The 20,836-nt window shown below is 40.6% G+C and overlaps 1 protein-coding gene across 1 annotated transcript in view; it reads left to right on the forward strand.

Annotated features, from left to right (window-relative positions):
* The window catches only part of puf (ubiquitinyl hydrolase 1 puf), a 22,512-nt gene extending 2,347 nt beyond the window's left edge, over positions 1-20,165 (forward strand). The window contains exons 6-57 of the mRNA XM_013315046.1: positions 4-118; positions 507-585; positions 656-728; positions 1,118-1,236; positions 1,410-1,524; positions 1,886-2,045; positions 2,407-2,538; positions 2,905-3,032; positions 3,263-3,341; positions 3,651-3,835; positions 4,210-4,390; positions 4,603-4,753; positions 5,035-5,341; positions 5,635-5,821; positions 5,977-6,105; positions 6,189-6,368; positions 6,570-6,900; positions 7,083-7,207; positions 7,360-7,479; positions 7,691-7,813; positions 8,054-8,206; positions 8,289-8,400; positions 8,496-8,710; positions 8,975-9,143; positions 9,297-9,523; positions 9,904-10,107; positions 10,317-10,489; positions 10,661-10,827; positions 11,020-11,113; positions 11,373-11,550; positions 11,695-11,835; positions 12,136-12,299; positions 12,622-12,748; positions 13,001-13,111; positions 13,255-13,331; positions 13,493-13,601; positions 13,734-13,892; positions 14,041-14,274; positions 14,495-14,641; positions 14,777-14,941; positions 15,070-15,303; positions 15,474-15,608; positions 15,742-15,932; positions 16,207-16,404; positions 16,491-16,606; positions 16,711-16,826; positions 16,906-17,164; positions 17,507-17,710; positions 17,891-18,030; positions 18,184-18,318; positions 18,441-18,753; positions 18,876-20,165. Of these exons, the coding sequence (XP_013170500.1) occupies positions 4-118; positions 507-585; positions 656-728; positions 1,118-1,236; positions 1,410-1,524; positions 1,886-2,045; positions 2,407-2,538; positions 2,905-3,032; positions 3,263-3,341; positions 3,651-3,835; positions 4,210-4,390; positions 4,603-4,753; positions 5,035-5,341; positions 5,635-5,821; positions 5,977-6,105; positions 6,189-6,368; positions 6,570-6,900; positions 7,083-7,207; positions 7,360-7,479; positions 7,691-7,813; positions 8,054-8,206; positions 8,289-8,400; positions 8,496-8,710; positions 8,975-9,143; positions 9,297-9,523; positions 9,904-10,107; positions 10,317-10,489; positions 10,661-10,827; positions 11,020-11,113; positions 11,373-11,550; positions 11,695-11,835; positions 12,136-12,299; positions 12,622-12,748; positions 13,001-13,111; positions 13,255-13,331; positions 13,493-13,601; positions 13,734-13,892; positions 14,041-14,274; positions 14,495-14,641; positions 14,777-14,941; positions 15,070-15,303; positions 15,474-15,608; positions 15,742-15,932; positions 16,207-16,404; positions 16,491-16,606; positions 16,711-16,826; positions 16,906-17,164; positions 17,507-17,710; positions 17,891-18,030; positions 18,184-18,318; positions 18,441-18,753; positions 18,876-19,174 (8,485 nt within the window). The 3' untranslated portion in view covers positions 19,175-20,165. The remainder of the gene's footprint in view (positions 1-3; positions 119-506; positions 586-655; positions 729-1,117; positions 1,237-1,409; positions 1,525-1,885; positions 2,046-2,406; positions 2,539-2,904; positions 3,033-3,262; positions 3,342-3,650; positions 3,836-4,209; positions 4,391-4,602; positions 4,754-5,034; positions 5,342-5,634; positions 5,822-5,976; positions 6,106-6,188; positions 6,369-6,569; positions 6,901-7,082; positions 7,208-7,359; positions 7,480-7,690; positions 7,814-8,053; positions 8,207-8,288; positions 8,401-8,495; positions 8,711-8,974; positions 9,144-9,296; positions 9,524-9,903; positions 10,108-10,316; positions 10,490-10,660; positions 10,828-11,019; positions 11,114-11,372; positions 11,551-11,694; positions 11,836-12,135; positions 12,300-12,621; positions 12,749-13,000; positions 13,112-13,254; positions 13,332-13,492; positions 13,602-13,733; positions 13,893-14,040; positions 14,275-14,494; positions 14,642-14,776; positions 14,942-15,069; positions 15,304-15,473; positions 15,609-15,741; positions 15,933-16,206; positions 16,405-16,490; positions 16,607-16,710; positions 16,827-16,905; positions 17,165-17,506; positions 17,711-17,890; positions 18,031-18,183; positions 18,319-18,440; positions 18,754-18,875) is intronic.
* Positions 20,166-20,836: the final 671 nt, after the last annotated feature.

Here is a 20,836-nt window from a genome sequence, read left to right on the forward strand (position 1 = left end):
GGGGTCCCCGCCCCCACCCGACGAGCCGCGTCAGCCGCCGCCCACCTGCAAACCCCACCACAACTCCTCCTCCGAGGCTAGTGTCAGCATGGACCAGACCAACTCTGATGATGATCCGGTAAATATTACATTTATTTACATTACTAGCAATTGCCCGCGACTACCTTCGCACAGAATTTACAAGTATTCCAGTAACAAATATATCCTATGTCCCCGGGATAGTGTGACTTACCAATGGTAAAAGATTTTTTAAATTGGTTTAATGGTTTAATAAAATATTTAAAATGTTATTATATTTTATATAATGGCCCAATACAAACATACATGAAAGGTATTAGCATTTTATACTGTAAAAAGTTTGTGTCCTGATCGTTTCATAAATTATTTATGATTTTTTGTGTGAATACGCATTCATACAAAAAATCTCACAAGCGCATATGACTCATACAATAGATTTTTAATGGATATATGTATTTGGATTTTTTTTTCTATGTTCGCATGTGCAGTGTGAAGAACTTAGTACATCTGGTGAAGAGGCCGGTCCTACGCCGCGGAAACAAAGCAAACATCAACGCGAATTGACAGGTAAAATTATTGTATCACATGTATGACTTGTTTAAAATGAAGTAGCACCATAATATTAAATATATTTCAGCCGAACAAGAGTGGCTGCGCGAAGGAGAAGAATTGACTAAGAAGGAATGCTCTACGCTTAAAGCTTGTCAAAAGTAAGTTGACATTTTAAAATATATTATATTTATCTTACTTCTTACTAATAATGTAAATGTGAAAGTTTGGATGGATGGATGTTTGTTTGAAGATATCTCCAAAATGGCTGCATGGATTCTCGCTGAAATTAAGCACAGATGTAGAACATAATCTGGAAGTACACATAGGCTACTTATTAAGTTTTATTTTAATTCCGCGCGGACGGAGACGCGGGCTACAGCTACTTTAACTAAAAAAACACAGTTTTTTTTTAATTTATTTGAAAGTTGAAATTGGTTGAAATGTGTTGACTAAATGTTTTCTTGCTCGGAATATGACAGGTGTCAGTCTGTTTTTTTATGTATGTATATAACTTAGTTGTTTCTACTTTTAATTGTGCGGTGTGCAGACGCAGCAAGCGCGCAGGCAGCAGTGGCAGCGCGAGCAGCGGCGCGGAGGAGCTTCTGCGCCCGCGCAAGAAGAAACTCTATAAGAAGCGACACAAGCCCGGCAAGGCGAGGCACTTCCGTGAGTGCGGTCATACACACACACATACACACACACACTTGACGACCATACACCTGTCATCTGTAACTTTTTTTCATTAAAATGTTGTTAATATCATTAAAATGTTAATTTTGTTTGTATGAGGTATTAATAACTACCAAGTTAGTTATATTTACTTGGTGAATATGATTCAGTAACGACGCAGCTGAAGACGGCGGAGTTGGCGGAGTCAGTATCCGAGGTGGAGGAGGAGTCCTCCGGCAGCGACACCGCGCACTGTCAACTGCTTTGCGATAATGTTGATGCTAGGTAAATATTCATATTTTATGTTTGTTCATATCACCGCTAATTCTCAGAAAGTATTCAGAGATTAAGTAAGAAGGTACTTATCGGCACTTCATAGGCAAACTCGTTTCTTTTTAATTTTTTAATTGAATATAGATTGTCATTTGAAATAGTGTCATGTTTCATATAGTTCTGAAATTTCTTATTCTCACTCTTCTGGAAAAAAAAGAATAGGGGTTCTTTACTACAAGTGATTTTCTTAAATGAACTATTGATTTATTGTAAATTGTTTTTGTCACAAAATGGCTAGGTAGTTACTAAGTTATAAGTATTTTGCAAATTTTATTGTCGTTTTACCTTGAGTTAAACAAAATGTTTGTACCAGAAGACTAATGGAGCTTCGCCTGATGGAGAGCTACAAGCGGCGCGAGGAGGAGGAGGGCAGCGCTTCCTCCGCCGTGTCCCCGCACTCGCACCGCCATCTGCCGGATCTAGATGAAGACGACTCCGCCTGCGAGGAGGAACTAGCCCGTCTGGCCGCACAGGTAGATTAGTTAAACACATGGAATTAATAACTTGTGTATTGCTATTTAATCTTTCGTATTAGTCTTTTCAAATATGTTGGCAGTTGGAGATCATCTGTGCGTTGCGCATTTTCTTCCCCCAATACACCTAAAATTATGTAGGGACGCGTACGAAATTTCAGAGCGGCCAAGATATTTTTAAAATACTATATTTGTTATATTTATTTAAATAAGAATAAGTTATAATAATTATTAATTATTTTCACTAATAGTGATTTTCCGAATACCTGTACAGACCCATAACGTTGTCTCTGTTATTTCAAAAGGAAAGAATGAGATGACTATATGTTTTGATAGTGGATAGTCTAATGTCTTGTCCCAGGCTCAGTGCCTGACGGAGTACCGTGGCGGTGGACGTCCGCCCTCACCCGCGGCTCCCTTACCCTTCAACGTGGACGAGGTATGCAGGCCTGGTAACACGCTGCTCTGGGACCTGCTGCAGGACGGCGCCATTGTGAGTCGTATGGACAACATATTATCTCTATGAATGATTTCATTTAAGTATTAAGTACATATTTAAAATTGCTTTGACCTATGCTAAGAGTAGAACTAATATGAGTGGGCTGAGTATCTAGCTACTCCATTAAAGTTAAGTGTTTTATGTCTTACTCAGAGTCTTGTGTAGAATTATGACAAATTAACATTCATATATTTCTCATTAATTTGCATTAAGACACTCCTTTAGACGTGATTAAGAAACTAAAAGATTTAGAGATTAGATTTGGAAGACGCCTGAAATGGACCATATCTATTTGTAGATGAAAATAAAATAAATGTATGAATTAGTTTTATAATATTAATTATTGATTTAATATTTCAGGAGCAACTTGGCGAAGGTCTCGTGCTGGAGGCTGAAAAGGCTCTCTGTGCATTGCTGTGCTTCAGTACTGACAAATTTATACGTATCAAGTTCATTGAAGGTTGTCTTGACAACTTAGCTAATCATAGGTAAGTAATTTGTGAAAATACAGTAGAATAAATATATCGAAAAATTGTTTTTGTTATGTACATTATTTGTGTGAAAGAGGTTATGCATAGGAAGGATGTAGATTCAGATATGACAGCTGATAGATGTATGGAGGAGTTTTACATACTGTGCCGACCCTCCGTAGGGATAAGGGAAGGTTGATGATGTATGTATTATGTTTATTTATTTTTAATTGTTCGTATCTGTACAGATCTGTAGCAGTATCGTTGCGCTTGTTGCCAAAACTGTTTTCATCATTTCAACAGCTACGAGGAATGGATATGCATCAGGTAAAAAAAATCATAATGGATATGTTCTTTTTTATTATAATGTTAAATACTATATTTATCGTTTTTAAACATCTTATCTTACTAATATTATAAAGGCGAATGTTTAGATGGATGGATGGATGTTTGTTTGAAGACATCTCCAGAACAGCTGAACGGCTCAGATTGAAATTTGACATACATATAGAATATAGTCTGGAAGAACACATAGGCTATTAATAAGGTTTTTAATTCCGTGCGGAAGTTGTCGTGGGCCACAGCTAGTATATGTAACTTATAAATACAATGTATACGTATCCATTGTACGCACAGGTGGTGATGTGGGCGGAGCGCGAGCGCGGCATGATGCGTCTGTTCGTGGAGGACTTGCGGCACTACACGCAGAGCGCGCGCGGTTCGGGTGACGCAGCGCACTACGCGCACATCACCGAGCTCACTGTGCGCCTGCACTTTCTCACAGCTATATTCTCACCGGTGGGATCACCCCAGCACTTCAGGTACATAGGAATACTTGAACTTTGTCTTTTTGGTGGATGACCTTGAGCTGCTCGCTCCCCTTTGCCCTACCTTTGTATCTCTACGACCCACTACGCTTAAGTATTGCATATCGTGCAGCGACTCATATCATGTTCTAAGTTATCAATATGTTTGAAAAATGCATTATATATTATTAAATTTTAATTACATTTCCTGTAATGAATTGACGGTGAAAAGTTATCTTATTATGGGCAGATTGATCGATAGCGTGAAAATGTCCTGTAAATCATGCATCTTTACATTTGTGACATTTAAAGCTTGGTCGAACGGCTTTTTCTAGGAGTGCTATTTTATAACCTATTCAGAGTTATCTTACAATTTTTTTGTGTTACAGGTTGACAGTGGAGCAGGTGGAGGAGCTGTGGCAGTGCCTGGTAGTGCGCGGCACCAGTGAGTGCGCCGATTGCCTCTATTCGTGGCTGCTCTCACACACCAAGTCGCCGGAACAGCACGCCCTCGGCCTCGACGCACTGCGTTTCTTGTACATCGAGAAGATGCCCACATTGGATCCTGAAGTATGTAAACACTTGACTAGTACAATACAGCACACTATAAATCCAAGATGGCCGACTTCATAAAATAGCCGATGACATTAGCGCTAGTTTAACATACAGACAGAATGGTTCATAATTTGTTCCTAATATACATCAGAAACTCCTATTTTATATTATTTTTTGTAACATGTTTTTTAAATATATCATTTAAAATGTTATTAATTTTATTACAGACTATAAGCATAATGGGTCTGAGCCTGTACCAGCAGTTGTGCAACTTGGCGCGCATGGCGCTAGGCTCTGGAGACTCTCGCGATGCCGCGCACCCTCACACACTCGCCATGGATCATCTGTGGAAGATAGCGCTCAGAGCTAACAGCACAGGTCTGTTACATACTTAGAATTGTTAATTGAACGCTATGGTAGACCCTTATCGTAGGTTTTTGATACTAAATTTATGCAAAAAGAGACCATAACGATTGTAATTGCAGCAATTGACTACCTAATATAAATCTCTAAGGTCCGTGTAAACGTTACAAGGCTAGTAACGCATAGGAATAGGCTGAGATTTGTCCCATGAAATGTTTATAATTTTACAGTGTTTACGATCCATTTTATTCAAGAGTTATAAAGTGTGTAAATAAAAAAAAAACTTCCCTTTACAGATGTGTCAATGGGCGCTATCCAGTACCTGAACAGTTATTACATGGGCCAACAATTGCAACAAGAGGATGACTTCGTCTCAAAATGCATGTTCCATCTTTCTTCAGCAGCGGAAAGATTGATTTCAAAGAGTCATGACACAGAGGAAGGGACATTGACTCCAGCAGAGGATGATGTAGAGAAGAAGGACGGAGAGAAAACTGCAGATAAACAAAATATTTACGAACATATGACGGAAGAGGCTGCGCTGCAATGTATACAGAGGGCGCTACTGTTGCTTAAGACACATTTGGATACATTCAAAAGGAGGTAATAATTTTTATACTTTTGTTACATCTAATTTATGGATTAACTAGCTGTGCCCGCGACTTCGTCAACGTGAAATACTGTCTTTGGGTAGCATTTTAATTATTTAGGCTACATATTTTACAAAATATGAAACTTCAAGCTTCTATCTATAAAAATTACGATACTTACATACAAATTTACAATCAAACAGACAGACAGACAGAGTTATTTGCGCATTTATAATATTAATAGGGGTAAGTCTCACTGCAGTATTCAGATTTGTTACGTTTATTTTTTTTATAATGTAATTCTAGGTACGCGTACCACTTGCGTCGCTGGGCGTTAGCGGAGTCTGGTGCGTGGGAGGGATGCGCGGGCACGGGCACGGTGCGGCTGACGCTGCAGCCCGCCGGCGCCGGCCCACGCGCCACTATATCCCTGCACCAGGCGGACCTGGTGGCACACCTGCGCGCACACGTTCACGTCTGGTGGGAGAAACAGGTACACAATAGCATGACATATTGACCATGAAACAAAGATAATATTATTTTTTGTCTTCAATATATGGAGTGACCTAAGAAAGTCATATATTTCCGTTAGAAACTATAATCTCATGAGGATTAAAAATTGGTATTATTTCTTTTTATGTTACCTAGATACAAGGCGAAGAGGGTGTTACTGCGTTGTCGACGGACGGCCCTTTGCGAATGATAACTCAAGGCCAGGAACTGACAATTGACTATGATGAGAGGACACTATATGACATGGGGTTTAAAGATAATCAGGTATATCATCAATATATCATCGCTTTATTTAATTAAATGCTATGTGTGTTTAATAATACTAACGTTTCTGTATCGTTTACTAGCTGGTGTTCGTATCAGTGGGCGTGGGAGGGCGGGGCGCGTGGGCGGAGTGGCCGTCAGCCCAGCCCGCACCGGCGAGAGCCCGCTTGCCCACATTGCTGCTGCTCGATCCAACTTACTTCCACCAGCTGTTCACTCTCATGCAGGCGCTGGGACAGATGAAAGAGCCTGGTACTAATGGGGTAAGCTAATTTAGCTATAGTTACTATGTTTCCATATTTATGTCTTTTAAAATATTTGTATATTGGACCTGTTATATGATGAATCTAAATAATTTTATTATCATTAAAGAGTTAAGAGGCTGTACGCTGTATTTCTTGATGTCTCATTTTATATTGTTTACCTAATTTATTTTTTTAAGTAGAAAAAAATTATTTCCCCAGGAACTTGTGGCTCATACAAAAGCGCAACTGTTATCAAGACGTGTATGGGATATTCTCCAAGCGGTGCCACTGAATCCGACTCTACTAGAGGCCTTCCAAAATCCAATAGAAAGCAAGCTACCCGAATTACTCGACCCGACCAGTCCACAAAAGCTCATGTACTCTCTACATATTATTGATAAACTGAGCTCAAATAATAATGGTCCGAATGTAAAAGACTCGCCTGAACTCATCGAGAAGATTGAAGAAGAAAAAGTTGCCGTTGAAAACTGGAATGAACTCTTTATAAAGAAGGGCGGATTGAGAATACTATATGACATCATGATGTCAGGTACGCATTGATGAGTTTATAAAAAATTTAATAATGTTGTAAACTAAATTTGTTAAAATTCATAAACATTATATATAACGTAGCGAATAAGAGTCAAGAATGAATTCGATGTGAATGTAGAAATGGTATTTTTTTTACCTTTGCATTTATATTGTTTTACTTTATCTTTTTTTTATTTGCAGGTGTATTACAACGCAATGACGACAGCGAGTGGAGACAGGACTGTCTCGCTCTGCTGCTGCAGCTGCTCTGCCGTATCGGGACATTGCCTACGTCTGACTCCGCTCAGACTCCTAAGTTACATCCTGTATGTATTTGACATTTAGTGCCACCTACTAGCTCTGAACCATTGAAAGTGTTACCAATAGTTTACTTCTAGGTTAATTTGTATAAAATGATGGCGTCAAAATAAAATCGTGTTAAAATTGTTAATCAATGTTTTTGAATAAATGTTTTCAGGCTCTACTATCTCTGATGAATGTAGAAGAGACAACTGAAAGATTGATATCAATATTGTGTGAAGCGGCCGCTGTGAAAGAACCCACTACATACAAGACAGGGTTCTGGGGCAGGGCTCAGGTTGGTTTGAAACTAATGTATTTCTACCAAATAAATCTATGAGAATTAATTCAATGATAAAAAGAAAAGTTGAAGTAAATAAAAGTGTGCTATTTTATAATTTAGCTTATAAAAATCTGTAACCTTTTTAACTCACTGGATTTAAATTGTGATCCATTGTTTATTTTTAAATTTGTATTAAAATTATATGAATACTTCGTATGTTATCCAGGTGGTGCAGCACGCAATGCGTATGTGTGTATGGTGGGCGCGGGGCGGAGGTGACGCGGTTGCGCTAGCGTGGTCGCTGCGCCGTGCCGCACCACGCCTCCTGCTCGATGACGCCGACCCAGCGGTACTATTGGAACAATTATCTATTCTTTGTGATAAACATGTGTTTCTTTATCTATTTTTGGGTTAAAATTGTGTTTCCATTCGATAACAGTCTGGTAATTAAACAGTGTAGTTTAAATTTTGGTTGCATAGAAAAGTACCAAAAATGTAACTTAAAATTTAGTTTAGTTTAATCTGTGATATGTTTCTGGATTTTGAAAATTCTTCTGTTTTTATTAACTCTTTATTGCATTTTGTGTAGGTGCGTCGTGAGGCAGGTGGCGCGCTGTACCGGCTGTGCGCGGGCGGCGAGGTGGCGGTACTGGCACCGCTGCTGCAGCTGCTGCTGGAGCACCTGCCACGCGCTGCCGACATGCGCCCGCACCACGTACATCACCAAACACAACATCACGATGTACGATATCTGTACATGAAAGTAACTAAAAATCTCGAAATTATTTAAATTAAGTACCTACACTTTGCAATTTAAATTTCAGGTGGTACATCATCATGCAGAAGAAGGCAAGGAGCCTTACGGTCCAGCGTGCCGGGACTACTTTTGGCTCGTCTGTAGGCTGATTGACGGACTGCCGGAAGATTTTTTTAAAGGTAAACGCCAGATATTATTCATCGTCGTTAGTAAAAAAGCTGCTGCATTTTACCTTTCATTAAATAAAAAAAACTTCAACCAACTACTGTAATAGATGGCGCCACTTCCGAAGACAGCGGTGCACCGGATCTGAACGAGCTCTGTGAGCAGATCCGTTCGTCGTTAGAGAAGCGGGAGATAATAGAGAAGCGCACAGAGCCGTGCACACCGGATGACGGACTGTACGGCCAGCTGAGTCTTCTCACACATCTGCTGAAGCACCCGCTCAGGTTCAAGACATCGGAACAGGGAACAAGGACCTTGGAAATGGTAATTATAAAGATGTTTATTCACGTGTGGCTCCTTTAATTTTTTTTATGTTATCGAGGTGAATTTTCTGATGGGTTAGCCGAAGGTCGTTAAATAGTCGCCAGAACCCTTAGTGGGGATTAATATTAGAAATCTATACTAAGATGCATGCTTAGATCTTATAAACTACACGAGTGCGGCAGATAGTTTAAGTTATTTGACGTTATTTGCTTTTTATTTATGATTGAATATTTATATTCATTTATAAAATTATCTTTATCACAGGTATTTGGTTTTCTATTCGATGTACCGAATGCGGAGCAGCGAAAGCTACCAAAATGCAAGTCGCAGAAGTCGCGTGCGGCCGCGTACGACCTATTGGTGGAGCTGGTGCGTGGCGCGCCTGATAACTACATGGTGCTGCACAACAAGCTCATGGAACATCATAAGCCTGGTAAGAAATGTTATAAATTATAAGTAAAATTAGATCGCAAATTAATTGTGCAAATGTTAATATGGATACTTTGTTGGAAGGATAAAAATATTTGCGATTCTTAAGCACGTATTTGTACAAAAAAATCGTAATGCCATGATACTTTATTTTCAGGGCCGCAATCAGGTTACCCGTGGGACTACTGGCCTGCGGAGGAGTCGCGGTCGGAATGCGGATACGTGGGACTGACGAATCTAGGCGCGACGTGCTACATGGCGTCGTGTATGCAGCACCTGTACATGATGCCGCAGGCGCGCGCCGCCGTGCTCAGCGCCGACCCCGCGCACAGCAGGCACGCGGCCACACTGCATGAGATGCAGAGAATGTTCGCTTATCTCATGGTTAGTACATCTATTAAAAAATTGGAGTGTGTGTATGTAATATCGATATATAAATTCATATTTCATCAACATTGTATTTGCATAAAAGTTTTGTTTTTACTTCTGTCTATCCGCAAATTCGCATTTGTTCCGGGTTATCTCCGAAAGTTCTGGACCGATTTTAACTAGAATTTTATTGGAAGGCAGCTTATGTCTGCGGGAGTGACTAAGACTATTTTTTTAATTCCGCGTTGACGAAGACAAAGTAGCTCTACCCTACTACAACAAATATGTTATCACTCCCATGTCTTTTGCAAAACAATGGTTGTTATTTTTTTTTTTTCATTTTGAACACTACACTAGGTAAGTTTTCACGTTTAAATAATATCCTCGTTCTATAGGAAAGCGAAAGAAAAGCTTACAATCCTCGTAGCTTCTGCAAGGTATATCAAATGGATCATCAGCCGCTGAACACAGGCGAGCAGAAGGATATGGCGGAGTTCTTCATCGACCTCGTGTCCAAGCTAGAGGAGATGACGCCCGAGCTGAAGAAGTTGGTCAAGAATCTGTTCTGTGGCGTACTTAGCAACAATGTTGTGTCGCTGGTATGTAATTTTAACACACACTAAACCACTGATATAACATTTTTTTCAACCTTTACATATCTGCGAAGAAATTCAACCTTTGTGTGAAGTCAACCCGCACTGGGCCAGGGTGGTTGACTATTTCCTAGTCACCCCTGACTTAGGTTAGGTTCCACACTCCTCAGTGGGAACGTATAGTGAGCTGATGATGATGACTTTTGTTGCATTAGGACTGTCCACACGTGTCCCGTACCCTGGAAGAGTTCTACACGGTGCGCTGCCAGGTGGCGGACATGCGCAACTTGCATCAGAGTCTTGACGAGGTTACGGTCAAGGACACGCTGGAAGGCGACAACTGCTATACTTGCTCGCAGTGCTCCGCTAAAGTACGCGCTGAGAAGAGGTAACACACTTATTATGTGATCCATATTTAAAGACAAAAAAGTAGTAATTCTGTTATAGCGAATGCAAAATTAGAATATTAACGGTAGTCTTTTTTTATAATAAAAACCTAACTTGAGTAGACTTGTGCACACTAGTATAAAGAAAATTCTTAATTTTGTTAACATTTCAGGGCGTGTTTCAAGAAGTTACCTCGTATACTTTGCTTCAATACTATGAGGTACACTTTCAACATGCTGACGATGCTAAAAGAAAAGGTCAACACACACTTCTCCTTCCCAATGCGGCTCGACATGTCCGGTTATGTGGAGAAACATCTCATGCCTGCACAGTATCAAGGTATTGTGGTTTAAAATTTCCAGTATAACAGTGGGCTTACACTGAAGAAACATGAAAAGATGAAAATTTTGTTTGAATTTTTCGGTAGTGGAAATAATCGCAAAATTTGATTAAAGTTATTTTGAATTTATCAGATATTTTTATTTTAATTTGGTCACTAATATACTATATTATATGTATCTTTTTATACAGAGGAAAAAAGAAAGTCGGAGGAATTAAAGAAGGACTGTGAAGGGAGTCCCAGTGCGGAGAGTGAGGACAACTCTGAGTTTGAAGAACACTATGAGTAAGTACATTTATGCAATTTTTTTTGTACTAAAACCTAAGGCTGTTAATAAATAGGTATTTTTAAAAAAATTGTTCTATTATAAAATATAAGCATAGACTTCTTGAGTGCCAGCGAATCTTTGTTGCTATTAAAAATGTTAGGAGCAAAATGGTATAATTTTTTCAAATATCTTTTCGGCCACCGGCGAGTTGCGCAGTGCCCTCAAGATATTTGAAAATTACTATAATTAGATTTATAATAATTAAAATACTTCTAGCTACGAGTTGATCGGCGTGACGGTACACACGGGCACGGCGGACGGCGGCCATTACTACTCGTTCATCCGTGAGCGAGACCGCGAACACGCGGATCGCTGGCTGCTGTTTAACGATGCTGAGGTCAAGCCCTTCGACCCAGCGCACATCGCCGCCGAGTGCTTCGGAGGCGAAATGACCGTATGTATACTAAACCAACAAGAAAATATAGAATATTGTTTTAATACTCTAAAAAGCTTCATATAGACTAAATTGCTACTAAATGCTATTGGGATTTTTTTCTTTTAATTTAATATTTTCTCTTTAACATTGATCTTGTTCCAGAGTAAAACATATGATTCTGTGACGGACAAGTTTATGGACTTCTCGTTCGAGAAGACGAATAGTGCGTACATGCTGTTCTATGAGCTGAGCCCGCCGCGGCCGGCGCGCGCTAGTGACAGTGGTGGACCGGACGAGCCACAAGTATGTAAAATTGATAAAAGAGTCCGTATGTAATTTGAAAAAAAAACATATTTCACAAATATGATGTATTTGATTTGCTTATAACGAAAGTGTATTTTTTTTTAAGTTTTATCTGCAAACTATTACTGTTATGTAACTGATGTGTGCGAGAGTTAATTAGGCTATTTTTTTCTTTTTCAATAATTGTGATCAGTTTTTTATTTGTAGTAAATGTTATTTTCTTAACTTTGCTAAGCACACGTTCTTAGGGGCAGATTTTTTTACATAATCATTTCTCTTTCTCTTGTGTCAACTCTCTAGTCGTCAACTGCGGAAGAGTGTAGTGCCGGTACTAGCGAGCAGTTGGAGCGGCGCTGCGAAACTGCACCCGCGGTTACTTTACCGCCCGATCTGCTCAAGTGGATCTGGGACGACAACATGCAGTTCCTACACGACAAGAACATATTCCAGCACGCTTATTTCACGTTAGTATCATATGAATTATAGAAGTTTCTAGTAACGTAACATTGAAATATATATTTTTATGGTGACAAAATGAAAAAAAATGTCTTTATTAAAATTAAGATTAATCGAAGTAGCATTCTCAAGTTGAATAACATCAGCGTATACAATCACAAAAAAAGTATTTGTTTTAAATTAAAAATTAATATTATTTTGGTTCTTTAAACCTTTGTCCCTTTTTTGTGATGAAATCTTTTAAAAATCACTCATAGACCAAATCCAACCTTGTATCTATAATGTTACTATTTGAAGACATTTGACATAAAAAGTTGCCATTTTCTTTAGGTTCATGGGTCAGATGTGTAGTTCGGTCCCGCAGTCACTGCTGACCCTGCGGCCGGAGGTCACCGAGGTCGCCGCGCGACTCTCCACATCATTTTTCATTGAAACATTTATACATGCTAAAGAAAAGGTGAAAAAAAAATTGTAAATTAACTAATATGTATTGGTATTTTTAGAATATAACCTGATACTATAAGATTACACGATAAAGAAATATGGAGGTTACGAAACTTACCAATATTTATCGTGCTAAAAAGGGAAATCTGTGATCTCTACCTACCACATTTTGTTATATACGTGATAATAATGTAATAGTCTCTGCCCACCCCTCTTGGTTACGGGGATGTGTTGTGTTGTAGTATAATAATAATGTCTCTTTCAGCCGACAATGGTGTCGTGGGTGGAGCTGGTGACGAAGCAGTTCAATGCGTCCGCAGCCGCCTCTGAATGGTTCCTTGGTCATATGGCGGACGATACTTGGTGGCCTATGCAGGTTAATTTAAATTATATTGTTTCCTGCTTCAGAATTTTAATGTTGTAAATAACTAATATAATTAGATAATCAATAATACATTTTTTATTCAATTTAAATTTAAAAAAAAACACAGACAATCTTAAATTTTTCTCTTATTGCAGGTGTTAATAAAATGTCCAAATCAAATGGTGCGTCAGATGTTCCAGAGGCTGTGTATGCATGTAATTCAAAGGCTGAGGTATGTTTAACTAAGACATATTTAATATTGAACTTTATAACAAGGTAATAGAACTTTTAATTGCATTGATTTCTTTTAGTTTCATTTTTGGTCAAATAAATGTTTAACTTTAGACTTTATCTAGTAGTGTTAAGGTTCTAAATATAATTACTCTATTTTAGATCTAGTCATTGTGCCCTGTACCTGCAGGGCATGGAAGAGGGTGAGGATAATAGTAAGCTGGGGGAAGCCAGTTGTGTTACTAGGTTTATAAGGATGTTATTGTCGTTGGTAAGTTATTTAATACAGATTATTAATTAAAATTACATACATATTTTTTTTTAATTTTAACCTTCGATTTCATTGTTTGATTTCAAACAATTAAAAAAACATTTTCTACTGCTTTTTTGCTGATGTTTTTAGATGGAGAATGGGGCGAGGTCTCACTTGCGCCATCTGACGGAGTACTTCAGTCTGCTGTACGAGTTCAGCAAGATGGGGGAGGAGGAGGGCAGATTCATGCTGCGGATTAACGCTATCTCTAGCATGGTCAGCTTTTACCTCGGACAGAACTCCGCCACGGTGAGTCAGAAAGACGGACAACGAGAGAGAATAAAATATATCTCATATTCTTTAAATTAAACAAATAATTTAAATTTCATAAAAGTTCGGTTGGAAACTGGCTATCAATATCGGGATGTTTTTTTATAAGTGCTTCAAAATACGTCAGGCGGATTCCCCTTCCGAGGAGGCATGCGGTAGCGGGGGCAGCGGTGGCAGTGGTGGTAGCGGCGGCAGTGGCGGCAGCGGCAGCGGCGGCGGTGGGGAGAGCGGGGACAAGTTGAGGCCTGGCGCGCTTGACAAAATGGTGGCGCTGGTCGCCGGCTTGGTGGAGCGGTCGCGCGACGCCAGCGGACACCTCGCCCTGCCCGAGTCTGATGCACGAGCGTTACTACATGCCAAGGTACGTACACCATGTACGTACAAATACGTACTTATGTACGTACTTTGTTAATTAACGTTAAATTGGTTAAAATCGTATTTTATTTTTCTTGTTTTTACCTATTTTATTACCAATTGTATTTTTTCGTTAAAATAAAAAGAAATCTTTTTTAATCGTATTTATGTTATTGAAGTTGTTAATATTTTCGTGTTATTTAATACATATTGTTTTGTTTGTGCAGGGGTTTCCCTTTATCTACCAACAGACTCGCGACTGTTTAAACTTGCAACAGACACGGTCGCTTATCTTCGCACTCTGCCGCTGGAACGAGGCTCTCGCGCAGAAGATTGTCAACATGATTTTTCAAGCGATCGCTAAACATTCAGATGTTAGTAGTCAGTCGTATTCTCAAAAATTTTAGGAAAAGACTATTGAACTTAGAATATGCCTTACAATAGATTAAGCTATTCTAGACTTTATTTCCTAGGTGATATGGAAGTAATTGTATTGTATGTTGTGTCAGAGTTGCGGGGCGCTGTTCAAGTTGCTGACATTGCTGGTGGAAGGCAGCGGCGGAGGCGCGGGCGCGGCGGGCGGCCTGCCCTGCTTCACGCAGCTGGTGCTCGCCCGCCTTTGGGACGCTGCCGATGTCTGCCCTCACGCAGCCCTCGAGTGGCTCGCCTTACAGGTACACCTACCAAAATCTATTTTTATGCTTTTGTAAAGTAATATTTCTTCACATCTTTATGGTAGGTGGAATTGCTTAAGGGTAAACAGAGTATGGCCTATTTTACTTTTGTGTTTTATGGATTACAGGTGCCTCGCAATAAAGCGGCGCACGCGTGGGCGTTGCGCACGGCGGAGCGGTGGGTGGAGGCGCAGTTGTTGGCAGCACCAGCGGCGAGAGTGCGCGCGGCGGCCGCACTTTTGCTGGTGGCGCTGGTGCCCTCGCAACACTTCCGCGCGGGTTACGCGCGCACGCGCCCACAGCCTGCGCCCGCGCACCACCTCGCCAAGCTGCCAGATACTGCACATCATACCTTGCACCAGGTCAGAGCTCATTTTTTAATGTTTATGACATTTTCAGATACTAATGTGATGAGTTTCAGTAAATCATTTAATCACGGCGTATGTCTAAAAACCGCAACGTATTGTCGTCACTCTCTTATGCCGTAGGCTAAGTATTTAGTAACTATAGTTATTTTGTTATATTTTGTCAGGTGTACACAATGCTGCTGGGTAAGCTGAAGGCGGCGCGCAAGTACACTGACATTGCGGTGCACGGCACTATGAAGCTCACCGCGTACTTTGGCGTCATGTCTTACTGTGTCGTCAGTCGCGTTGAGAAGCTTATGGTGCGTAGCTAGCGATGCCTTTTCATTTTATTTTAAGTAGTAGTAGTACTTAATAATAGACTAAACTGTCACCTCTAAGTTTCTAGTTTAAGTGTAAAATGTGTATAGTTATAAATCGGTGATATATCAACAGTTCGGGCAGTACTTCAACGACCTATGGGACCTGTACCACCCGTCGATCAGCGAGCCCTCTGTCGCGGTGCACCCCAACAAGCAGGCGCTGCTCACCTTCTGGCACGCCGTCTGCGTCGACTGCCCCGAGAACGTGCAGCTCGCCATCGCCAACCCGCGCCTCATCAAGCACATCGCATTCAACTACATACTGTGAGACTTGATAATCGTTTTTTTTAATACAATATTTAGATATGAAATGATTACCTATTTATACTTTACTACTCAATATTTGTAATCATAGTTAATACTGAAACTGAGTACGCGTTAAACAAACAATGACATTAACAATATGCTATTTCTCACTAAAAACCACAGATGTTTTATAAAGAATAACTCACAACATAGCAAATTGCCAGAAGTGTACGGTTAAAAATAACTAGATGGCGTTGTAATTAAATTGTCGTCAATATTTTTTTCTTGTTAGCGCTGACCACGAGGACGGCGAGGTGGTGGCGTACAACCGCGCGATGCTGCCGCCCTATTACGCACTGCTGCGGCTGTGCTGTCGGCGCTCTGCCGCCTTCGCACGCTCGCTGGCCCAGCACCAGAATATACACTGGGCCTTCCGCAACATCGCACCACATGCACATCTCTACCCGGGCGCTGCTGATGAACTGCTTAGGTATCTTGTCGTTCAACAGTTTATATTATATAATTGGGTTTGCATATAAACAATACTATTTGTATGAATGTATATTTGTGGTACAGACTGGCACGCATCTTGGCGGCGCGCGGTGGCGGGTCAGGTGGCAGTGGCACTGAGGGCGTTGACAGCCGTGAAGCCGCCGCCTTCCGTCGTAGTACGCTCTCTGCCTACTTACAGGGTAAACATTTACCTTCTAATATTTTGGTTACTGAGCTCAGCAGAAACGGTAGAACATTGTTTCAAGCTCGTATGTATATTCATTTTTTTAATCTTGTTTTCAAGGTTTAAATGGAAGGACTTGTTGGACGACGTTAATATCAGCATTCTGTACATTAGTGGAGAACGAAGACGATAGACTATACGTTGTGTACAACGGTGGCTTGCAAATGACTTTTGAGGTATGTTGTAGTAAATGTTAATTATATCTTTGCCAAATTCTGAGTTGACTTTTTTAATCGTGTATACTTTATTCGATAGGCGCTACACAGTCTGCATGCGGTTTACGTGGAGGGCGGCGGCGTGGGTGTGGGTGGTGGGGGCGGGGCGGTGCGTGCCGAGCTGACCGCCGCGTTGCGGTGGGCTCGTGCGCTCTGCCGCACGCTGCGCACGCGCCGCGACGCCAAGGAGGCGCGCGCGTTGCTGTTGGCCTGCAAGGACTGGCCTGAATGCGCCAGGCGGCTGCTCACCATGCTCAACCTGCATCAAAGGCTCAGTCATTTACGGCTTGCGGCTCTTGGTCAGTTTTGTTGTCGATATTGACTAATGACAAAGGCAATGTAATTAGGACATAGTTTGTAATTTTTAACAATTATACATATTTACATTTTTCTGTTTTATTGTTTCGGTTCAAATATGTATCTTGCTAATATTATAAATGCGAATGTTTAGATGGCTGGATGGATGTTTGTTTGAATGTATATCTGAAACGGCTGTATAGATCTCGTTGAAATTTGGCGTAGATATAGAACATAGTCTGGAAGAAAACATAGGCTACTTATTAAGTTTGTTTTCAATTTCACACAGACGGAGTCTTGGTTGGGCTAGTATGTAATAAGTAATGATTTGCGTATGTTTGCAGGCGTGCTCCGTGAGTTGGTATTGATAGGCGGCGGTGCTGCACTCGGCGCGCTGGTGCCGCTGGCGGCGGGTGCGCACGCGGCTGTGCGCGGTGCAACGCGGCCCAGGACTCGCACGCCGCTCGCCGCGCACTGCACGCCGCGCACCCCGGCACCGACTCACGCACCACTCGCGCCTGTATACCGACCTTATCACAAGTTTATAGGTTCGTACTATATTTTTAAATATCAGTTGCTTTAAATAAAGTAATCATAAAATTGTAGTTTCTGTATTTAATATCGAATAATATTTCGTTTATGTGATGTATTTCTATTGCTGATGACGAAACGCCATTTTTTTTTTTCTCTGTGTTAAAATATAATATGATGTGTATTATTTGTGTTAGACACATGTTGCCGCGTCGCGCGCAACCAGCGCTGCATGTCTGAGCAGCTAGTGCTACTGTCTGCGCTGTGCGCGCTGGAGGCGGCACCGCTCAAGTTCAACTACTTTGCTGCATTTTGGCGCGACATTGCCAATACACCGGTAATATTATAACTCACGTCTTACCTACATCGTATTCTAATATTAGTAAATATATTAGATTGAAACCTAGAGTTTGATTTAAAAGATTTGCACGCACTGAATAATACGAGGTATAATTTTGTATTTTTATAACGAATTGCGGTACTTGTGTAGGCTGATGCAAAGCTCGAGGAGATGTTGCTGGAGTGCTCGGTGGTGACGGAATACGTGGACGCCGTGCTGCTGGACGAGCGGGACTCCCTCGAAGATTGCGCCATACACGAGTTCATGCAGCACTACTACCCCAAGGTATGCCATTACACTGCTAATATATTCTTTCTTGCTTCATGTTCTTGAATAATATAGTTTCGAACTGTTAAAATAAGGCAATTTAGTTACAAAATGTTTTATGATTAATAAAATTTTGACAGCTCTGCGGTATGTCGAGCCCGTCCGTGGCGTCTGGCTCGTCAAGTGTCGCGAGCGGGTCGGGTGCTGGGGGAGCAGGGGGCTCGAGCGTGGCAAGCGCGGGCGGGACTACGAGCGCGGCGGGCGCGGCGTGCGCGGCGGAGGCGCTCGCCGAGGAGCTGGCGGTGGCGGCAGTACGCTCCCCGCACTCGGTCCTGCTGGGCGGAGTGCGCGCGCTCACGCTGCTCGCGCAACAAGCGCACCGCACCGCCTCGCTCTCCCGGGCACTGCAGCGAGCCATCGCCGCGCTACAGCAACGCCTTCTGCGGGCCACTGGTCAGTTAACACTAAATTCGTAAAAGTACCAATTAATCTTTAACAGCTATTTTGCAGTTTTGAATCATATGAAACTACTAATAAAGCCATTTTTTATTAAATTTATTTTCTCATATATTTAGACGAAGAAAACTCTGAGCCGGAATTAAGTACGGAGGCATCGGAGCCGGCGCAGTGTCCATCGCGCGAGGGCAGCGACGCGGAGGCGGAGGCGGACGACGTGGGGGAGGATATGGTGGCGGAGGTGGAGGCGGAAGCGGAGGAGTCGCCGGAGGAGGAGCCGCCACTGCAGCATGAGAGCGATCGTTTCGCGCTACTGACGCTCGCCGTGCGCGCGCTTGCTGCGCTTTGCCCACCGCGCACGCCCGACACGCCCGCCCCCGCCCCCGCGCCCACGTCCGCGCCCTCTGCCGCGACCTAGTGCCCCCTGGACCTGCGCCTGCACCTGCGCTAGACACACCTGCAGTGCAATGGACGCATGTGACATTCTATGAGAGAGACAACGAGCGTTACTCCACGAAAGCGTGCCTCGATGTCTCCACATATTTAGTGCTATGAAAGTCTTGTGCGACGACCTGACTTGACTGCCAATGAAGAAAGGTTGCCTAACTTAGAGCACCAACATTCTTTTAGACTTTTTTAAGCGTTTGTCTACTGTATGTGACATAGACTTTCGTTTACTTTATCGGGCAGTACGAAGTCTATTTCTTTTTGAGTAGTTTTGTCTAAGTCTGTGACATCATTTTGGAGTGCTTGTATCGGGTGACTGTGTTAGTTGTACTACGCGCAAGACTCGTTTCCTTGTGACGTCACAATGCCCTTCTTGTAAAGTGCACAAGAATGGCATTGGTGGTGTCATAAAATAATTCAATGGGACAATAAACATAGTATATGCTATGTTGTTTGCTGTACAAATACGATGTGTTGATAGTTGAGTGCCATTTTCAAATGAATCGTATTTTATTGTGTAAAAGTGAGATTTTAAACATCTTTGAAAAAATTTGACATCTTAATCACCATGGTGACGTAATTGACCTTGTCAAATGTAAAACATTTCTTATAAAATCAGCGTTAAAGCAGAAATATCAAACAAGAAAAAATTATTTTATACATTACATTGATGTAACAAATGTAAGTAATAATTTTAAAGTAATTAAAAACATAAATAAAAAGAACCGTTGAATACATTTAAAAAGGTTTGCTATCCCTGAACACACTGCACCATTACAGGGATGGAAAACATTTTCTGTCGACCAATTTTAAAATATTTTTGTGTGTCTTGTAAAGTTGATAAATTCGTAGCAAAGTCGACGCATAATGTTTGAAATGTACAGTTGTGTATAAAATGATTTTAATATCGTAAAACCAAATATTAAAAAAAAACTGTTTTCAGTTCATTCATAATTTGTTTAATATTAACAAAAAAATTTAATCCAAATTTTTATAATACTCTGCAAAAGTTGAAAATATTTTATTGATAAATACATTTAGAAACTTTTGCTTGTATTTTTAGGAAAACTAATAATCATGCATTTACAGTTAATAAGTTTTTCATACTTTAAAATCATATTACACAATAAAACCGTGATCTGTATCGTGGAATTCAATAGAAATTACAAATTATAACAAACCTGTCTAAATAATTTTTCTTTTAAAAAGCTGTAATCACAGACTTATTATAAACAGACATGTTTGTATCGTTAAAACACTAAAACTTTCTAAAATAAATCCATAAATTACATTTTTAGCCAATGAAATGTGTAAATATTCATTTCTATTGAATTCGACAGAAACATATCGTCCGTTTTCTCTTATAAAAAACCCAAAGCTAACAATGTGTTTGCATGTCTTTTGGCGTTAAAACATCTCGAAAAAATGATGAATTTGCATTTTTTATGACAACTATCAGTAAAACTTTTAGTTTTGAAATATGCATAATGTAATCAACTATTTTAGTTTTTTTTTTCAAAATCTAAGATTACTCCATATGAAATTGATAGTGCAAATATTATTCACTTTTTAAAATCATTTAAGTAATTATTTTTTTTTTAAAATAAATGGGTACAGAAATCTTTTTGATGTC

The sequence above is a fragment of the Papilio xuthus genome, unplaced genomic scaffold, assembly GCF_000836235.2.
Source record: "Papilio xuthus unplaced genomic scaffold, Pxut_1.1 DF826961.1, whole genome shotgun sequence".
Classification (NCBI taxonomy): domain Eukaryota; kingdom Metazoa; phylum Arthropoda; class Insecta; order Lepidoptera; family Papilionidae; genus Papilio; species Papilio xuthus.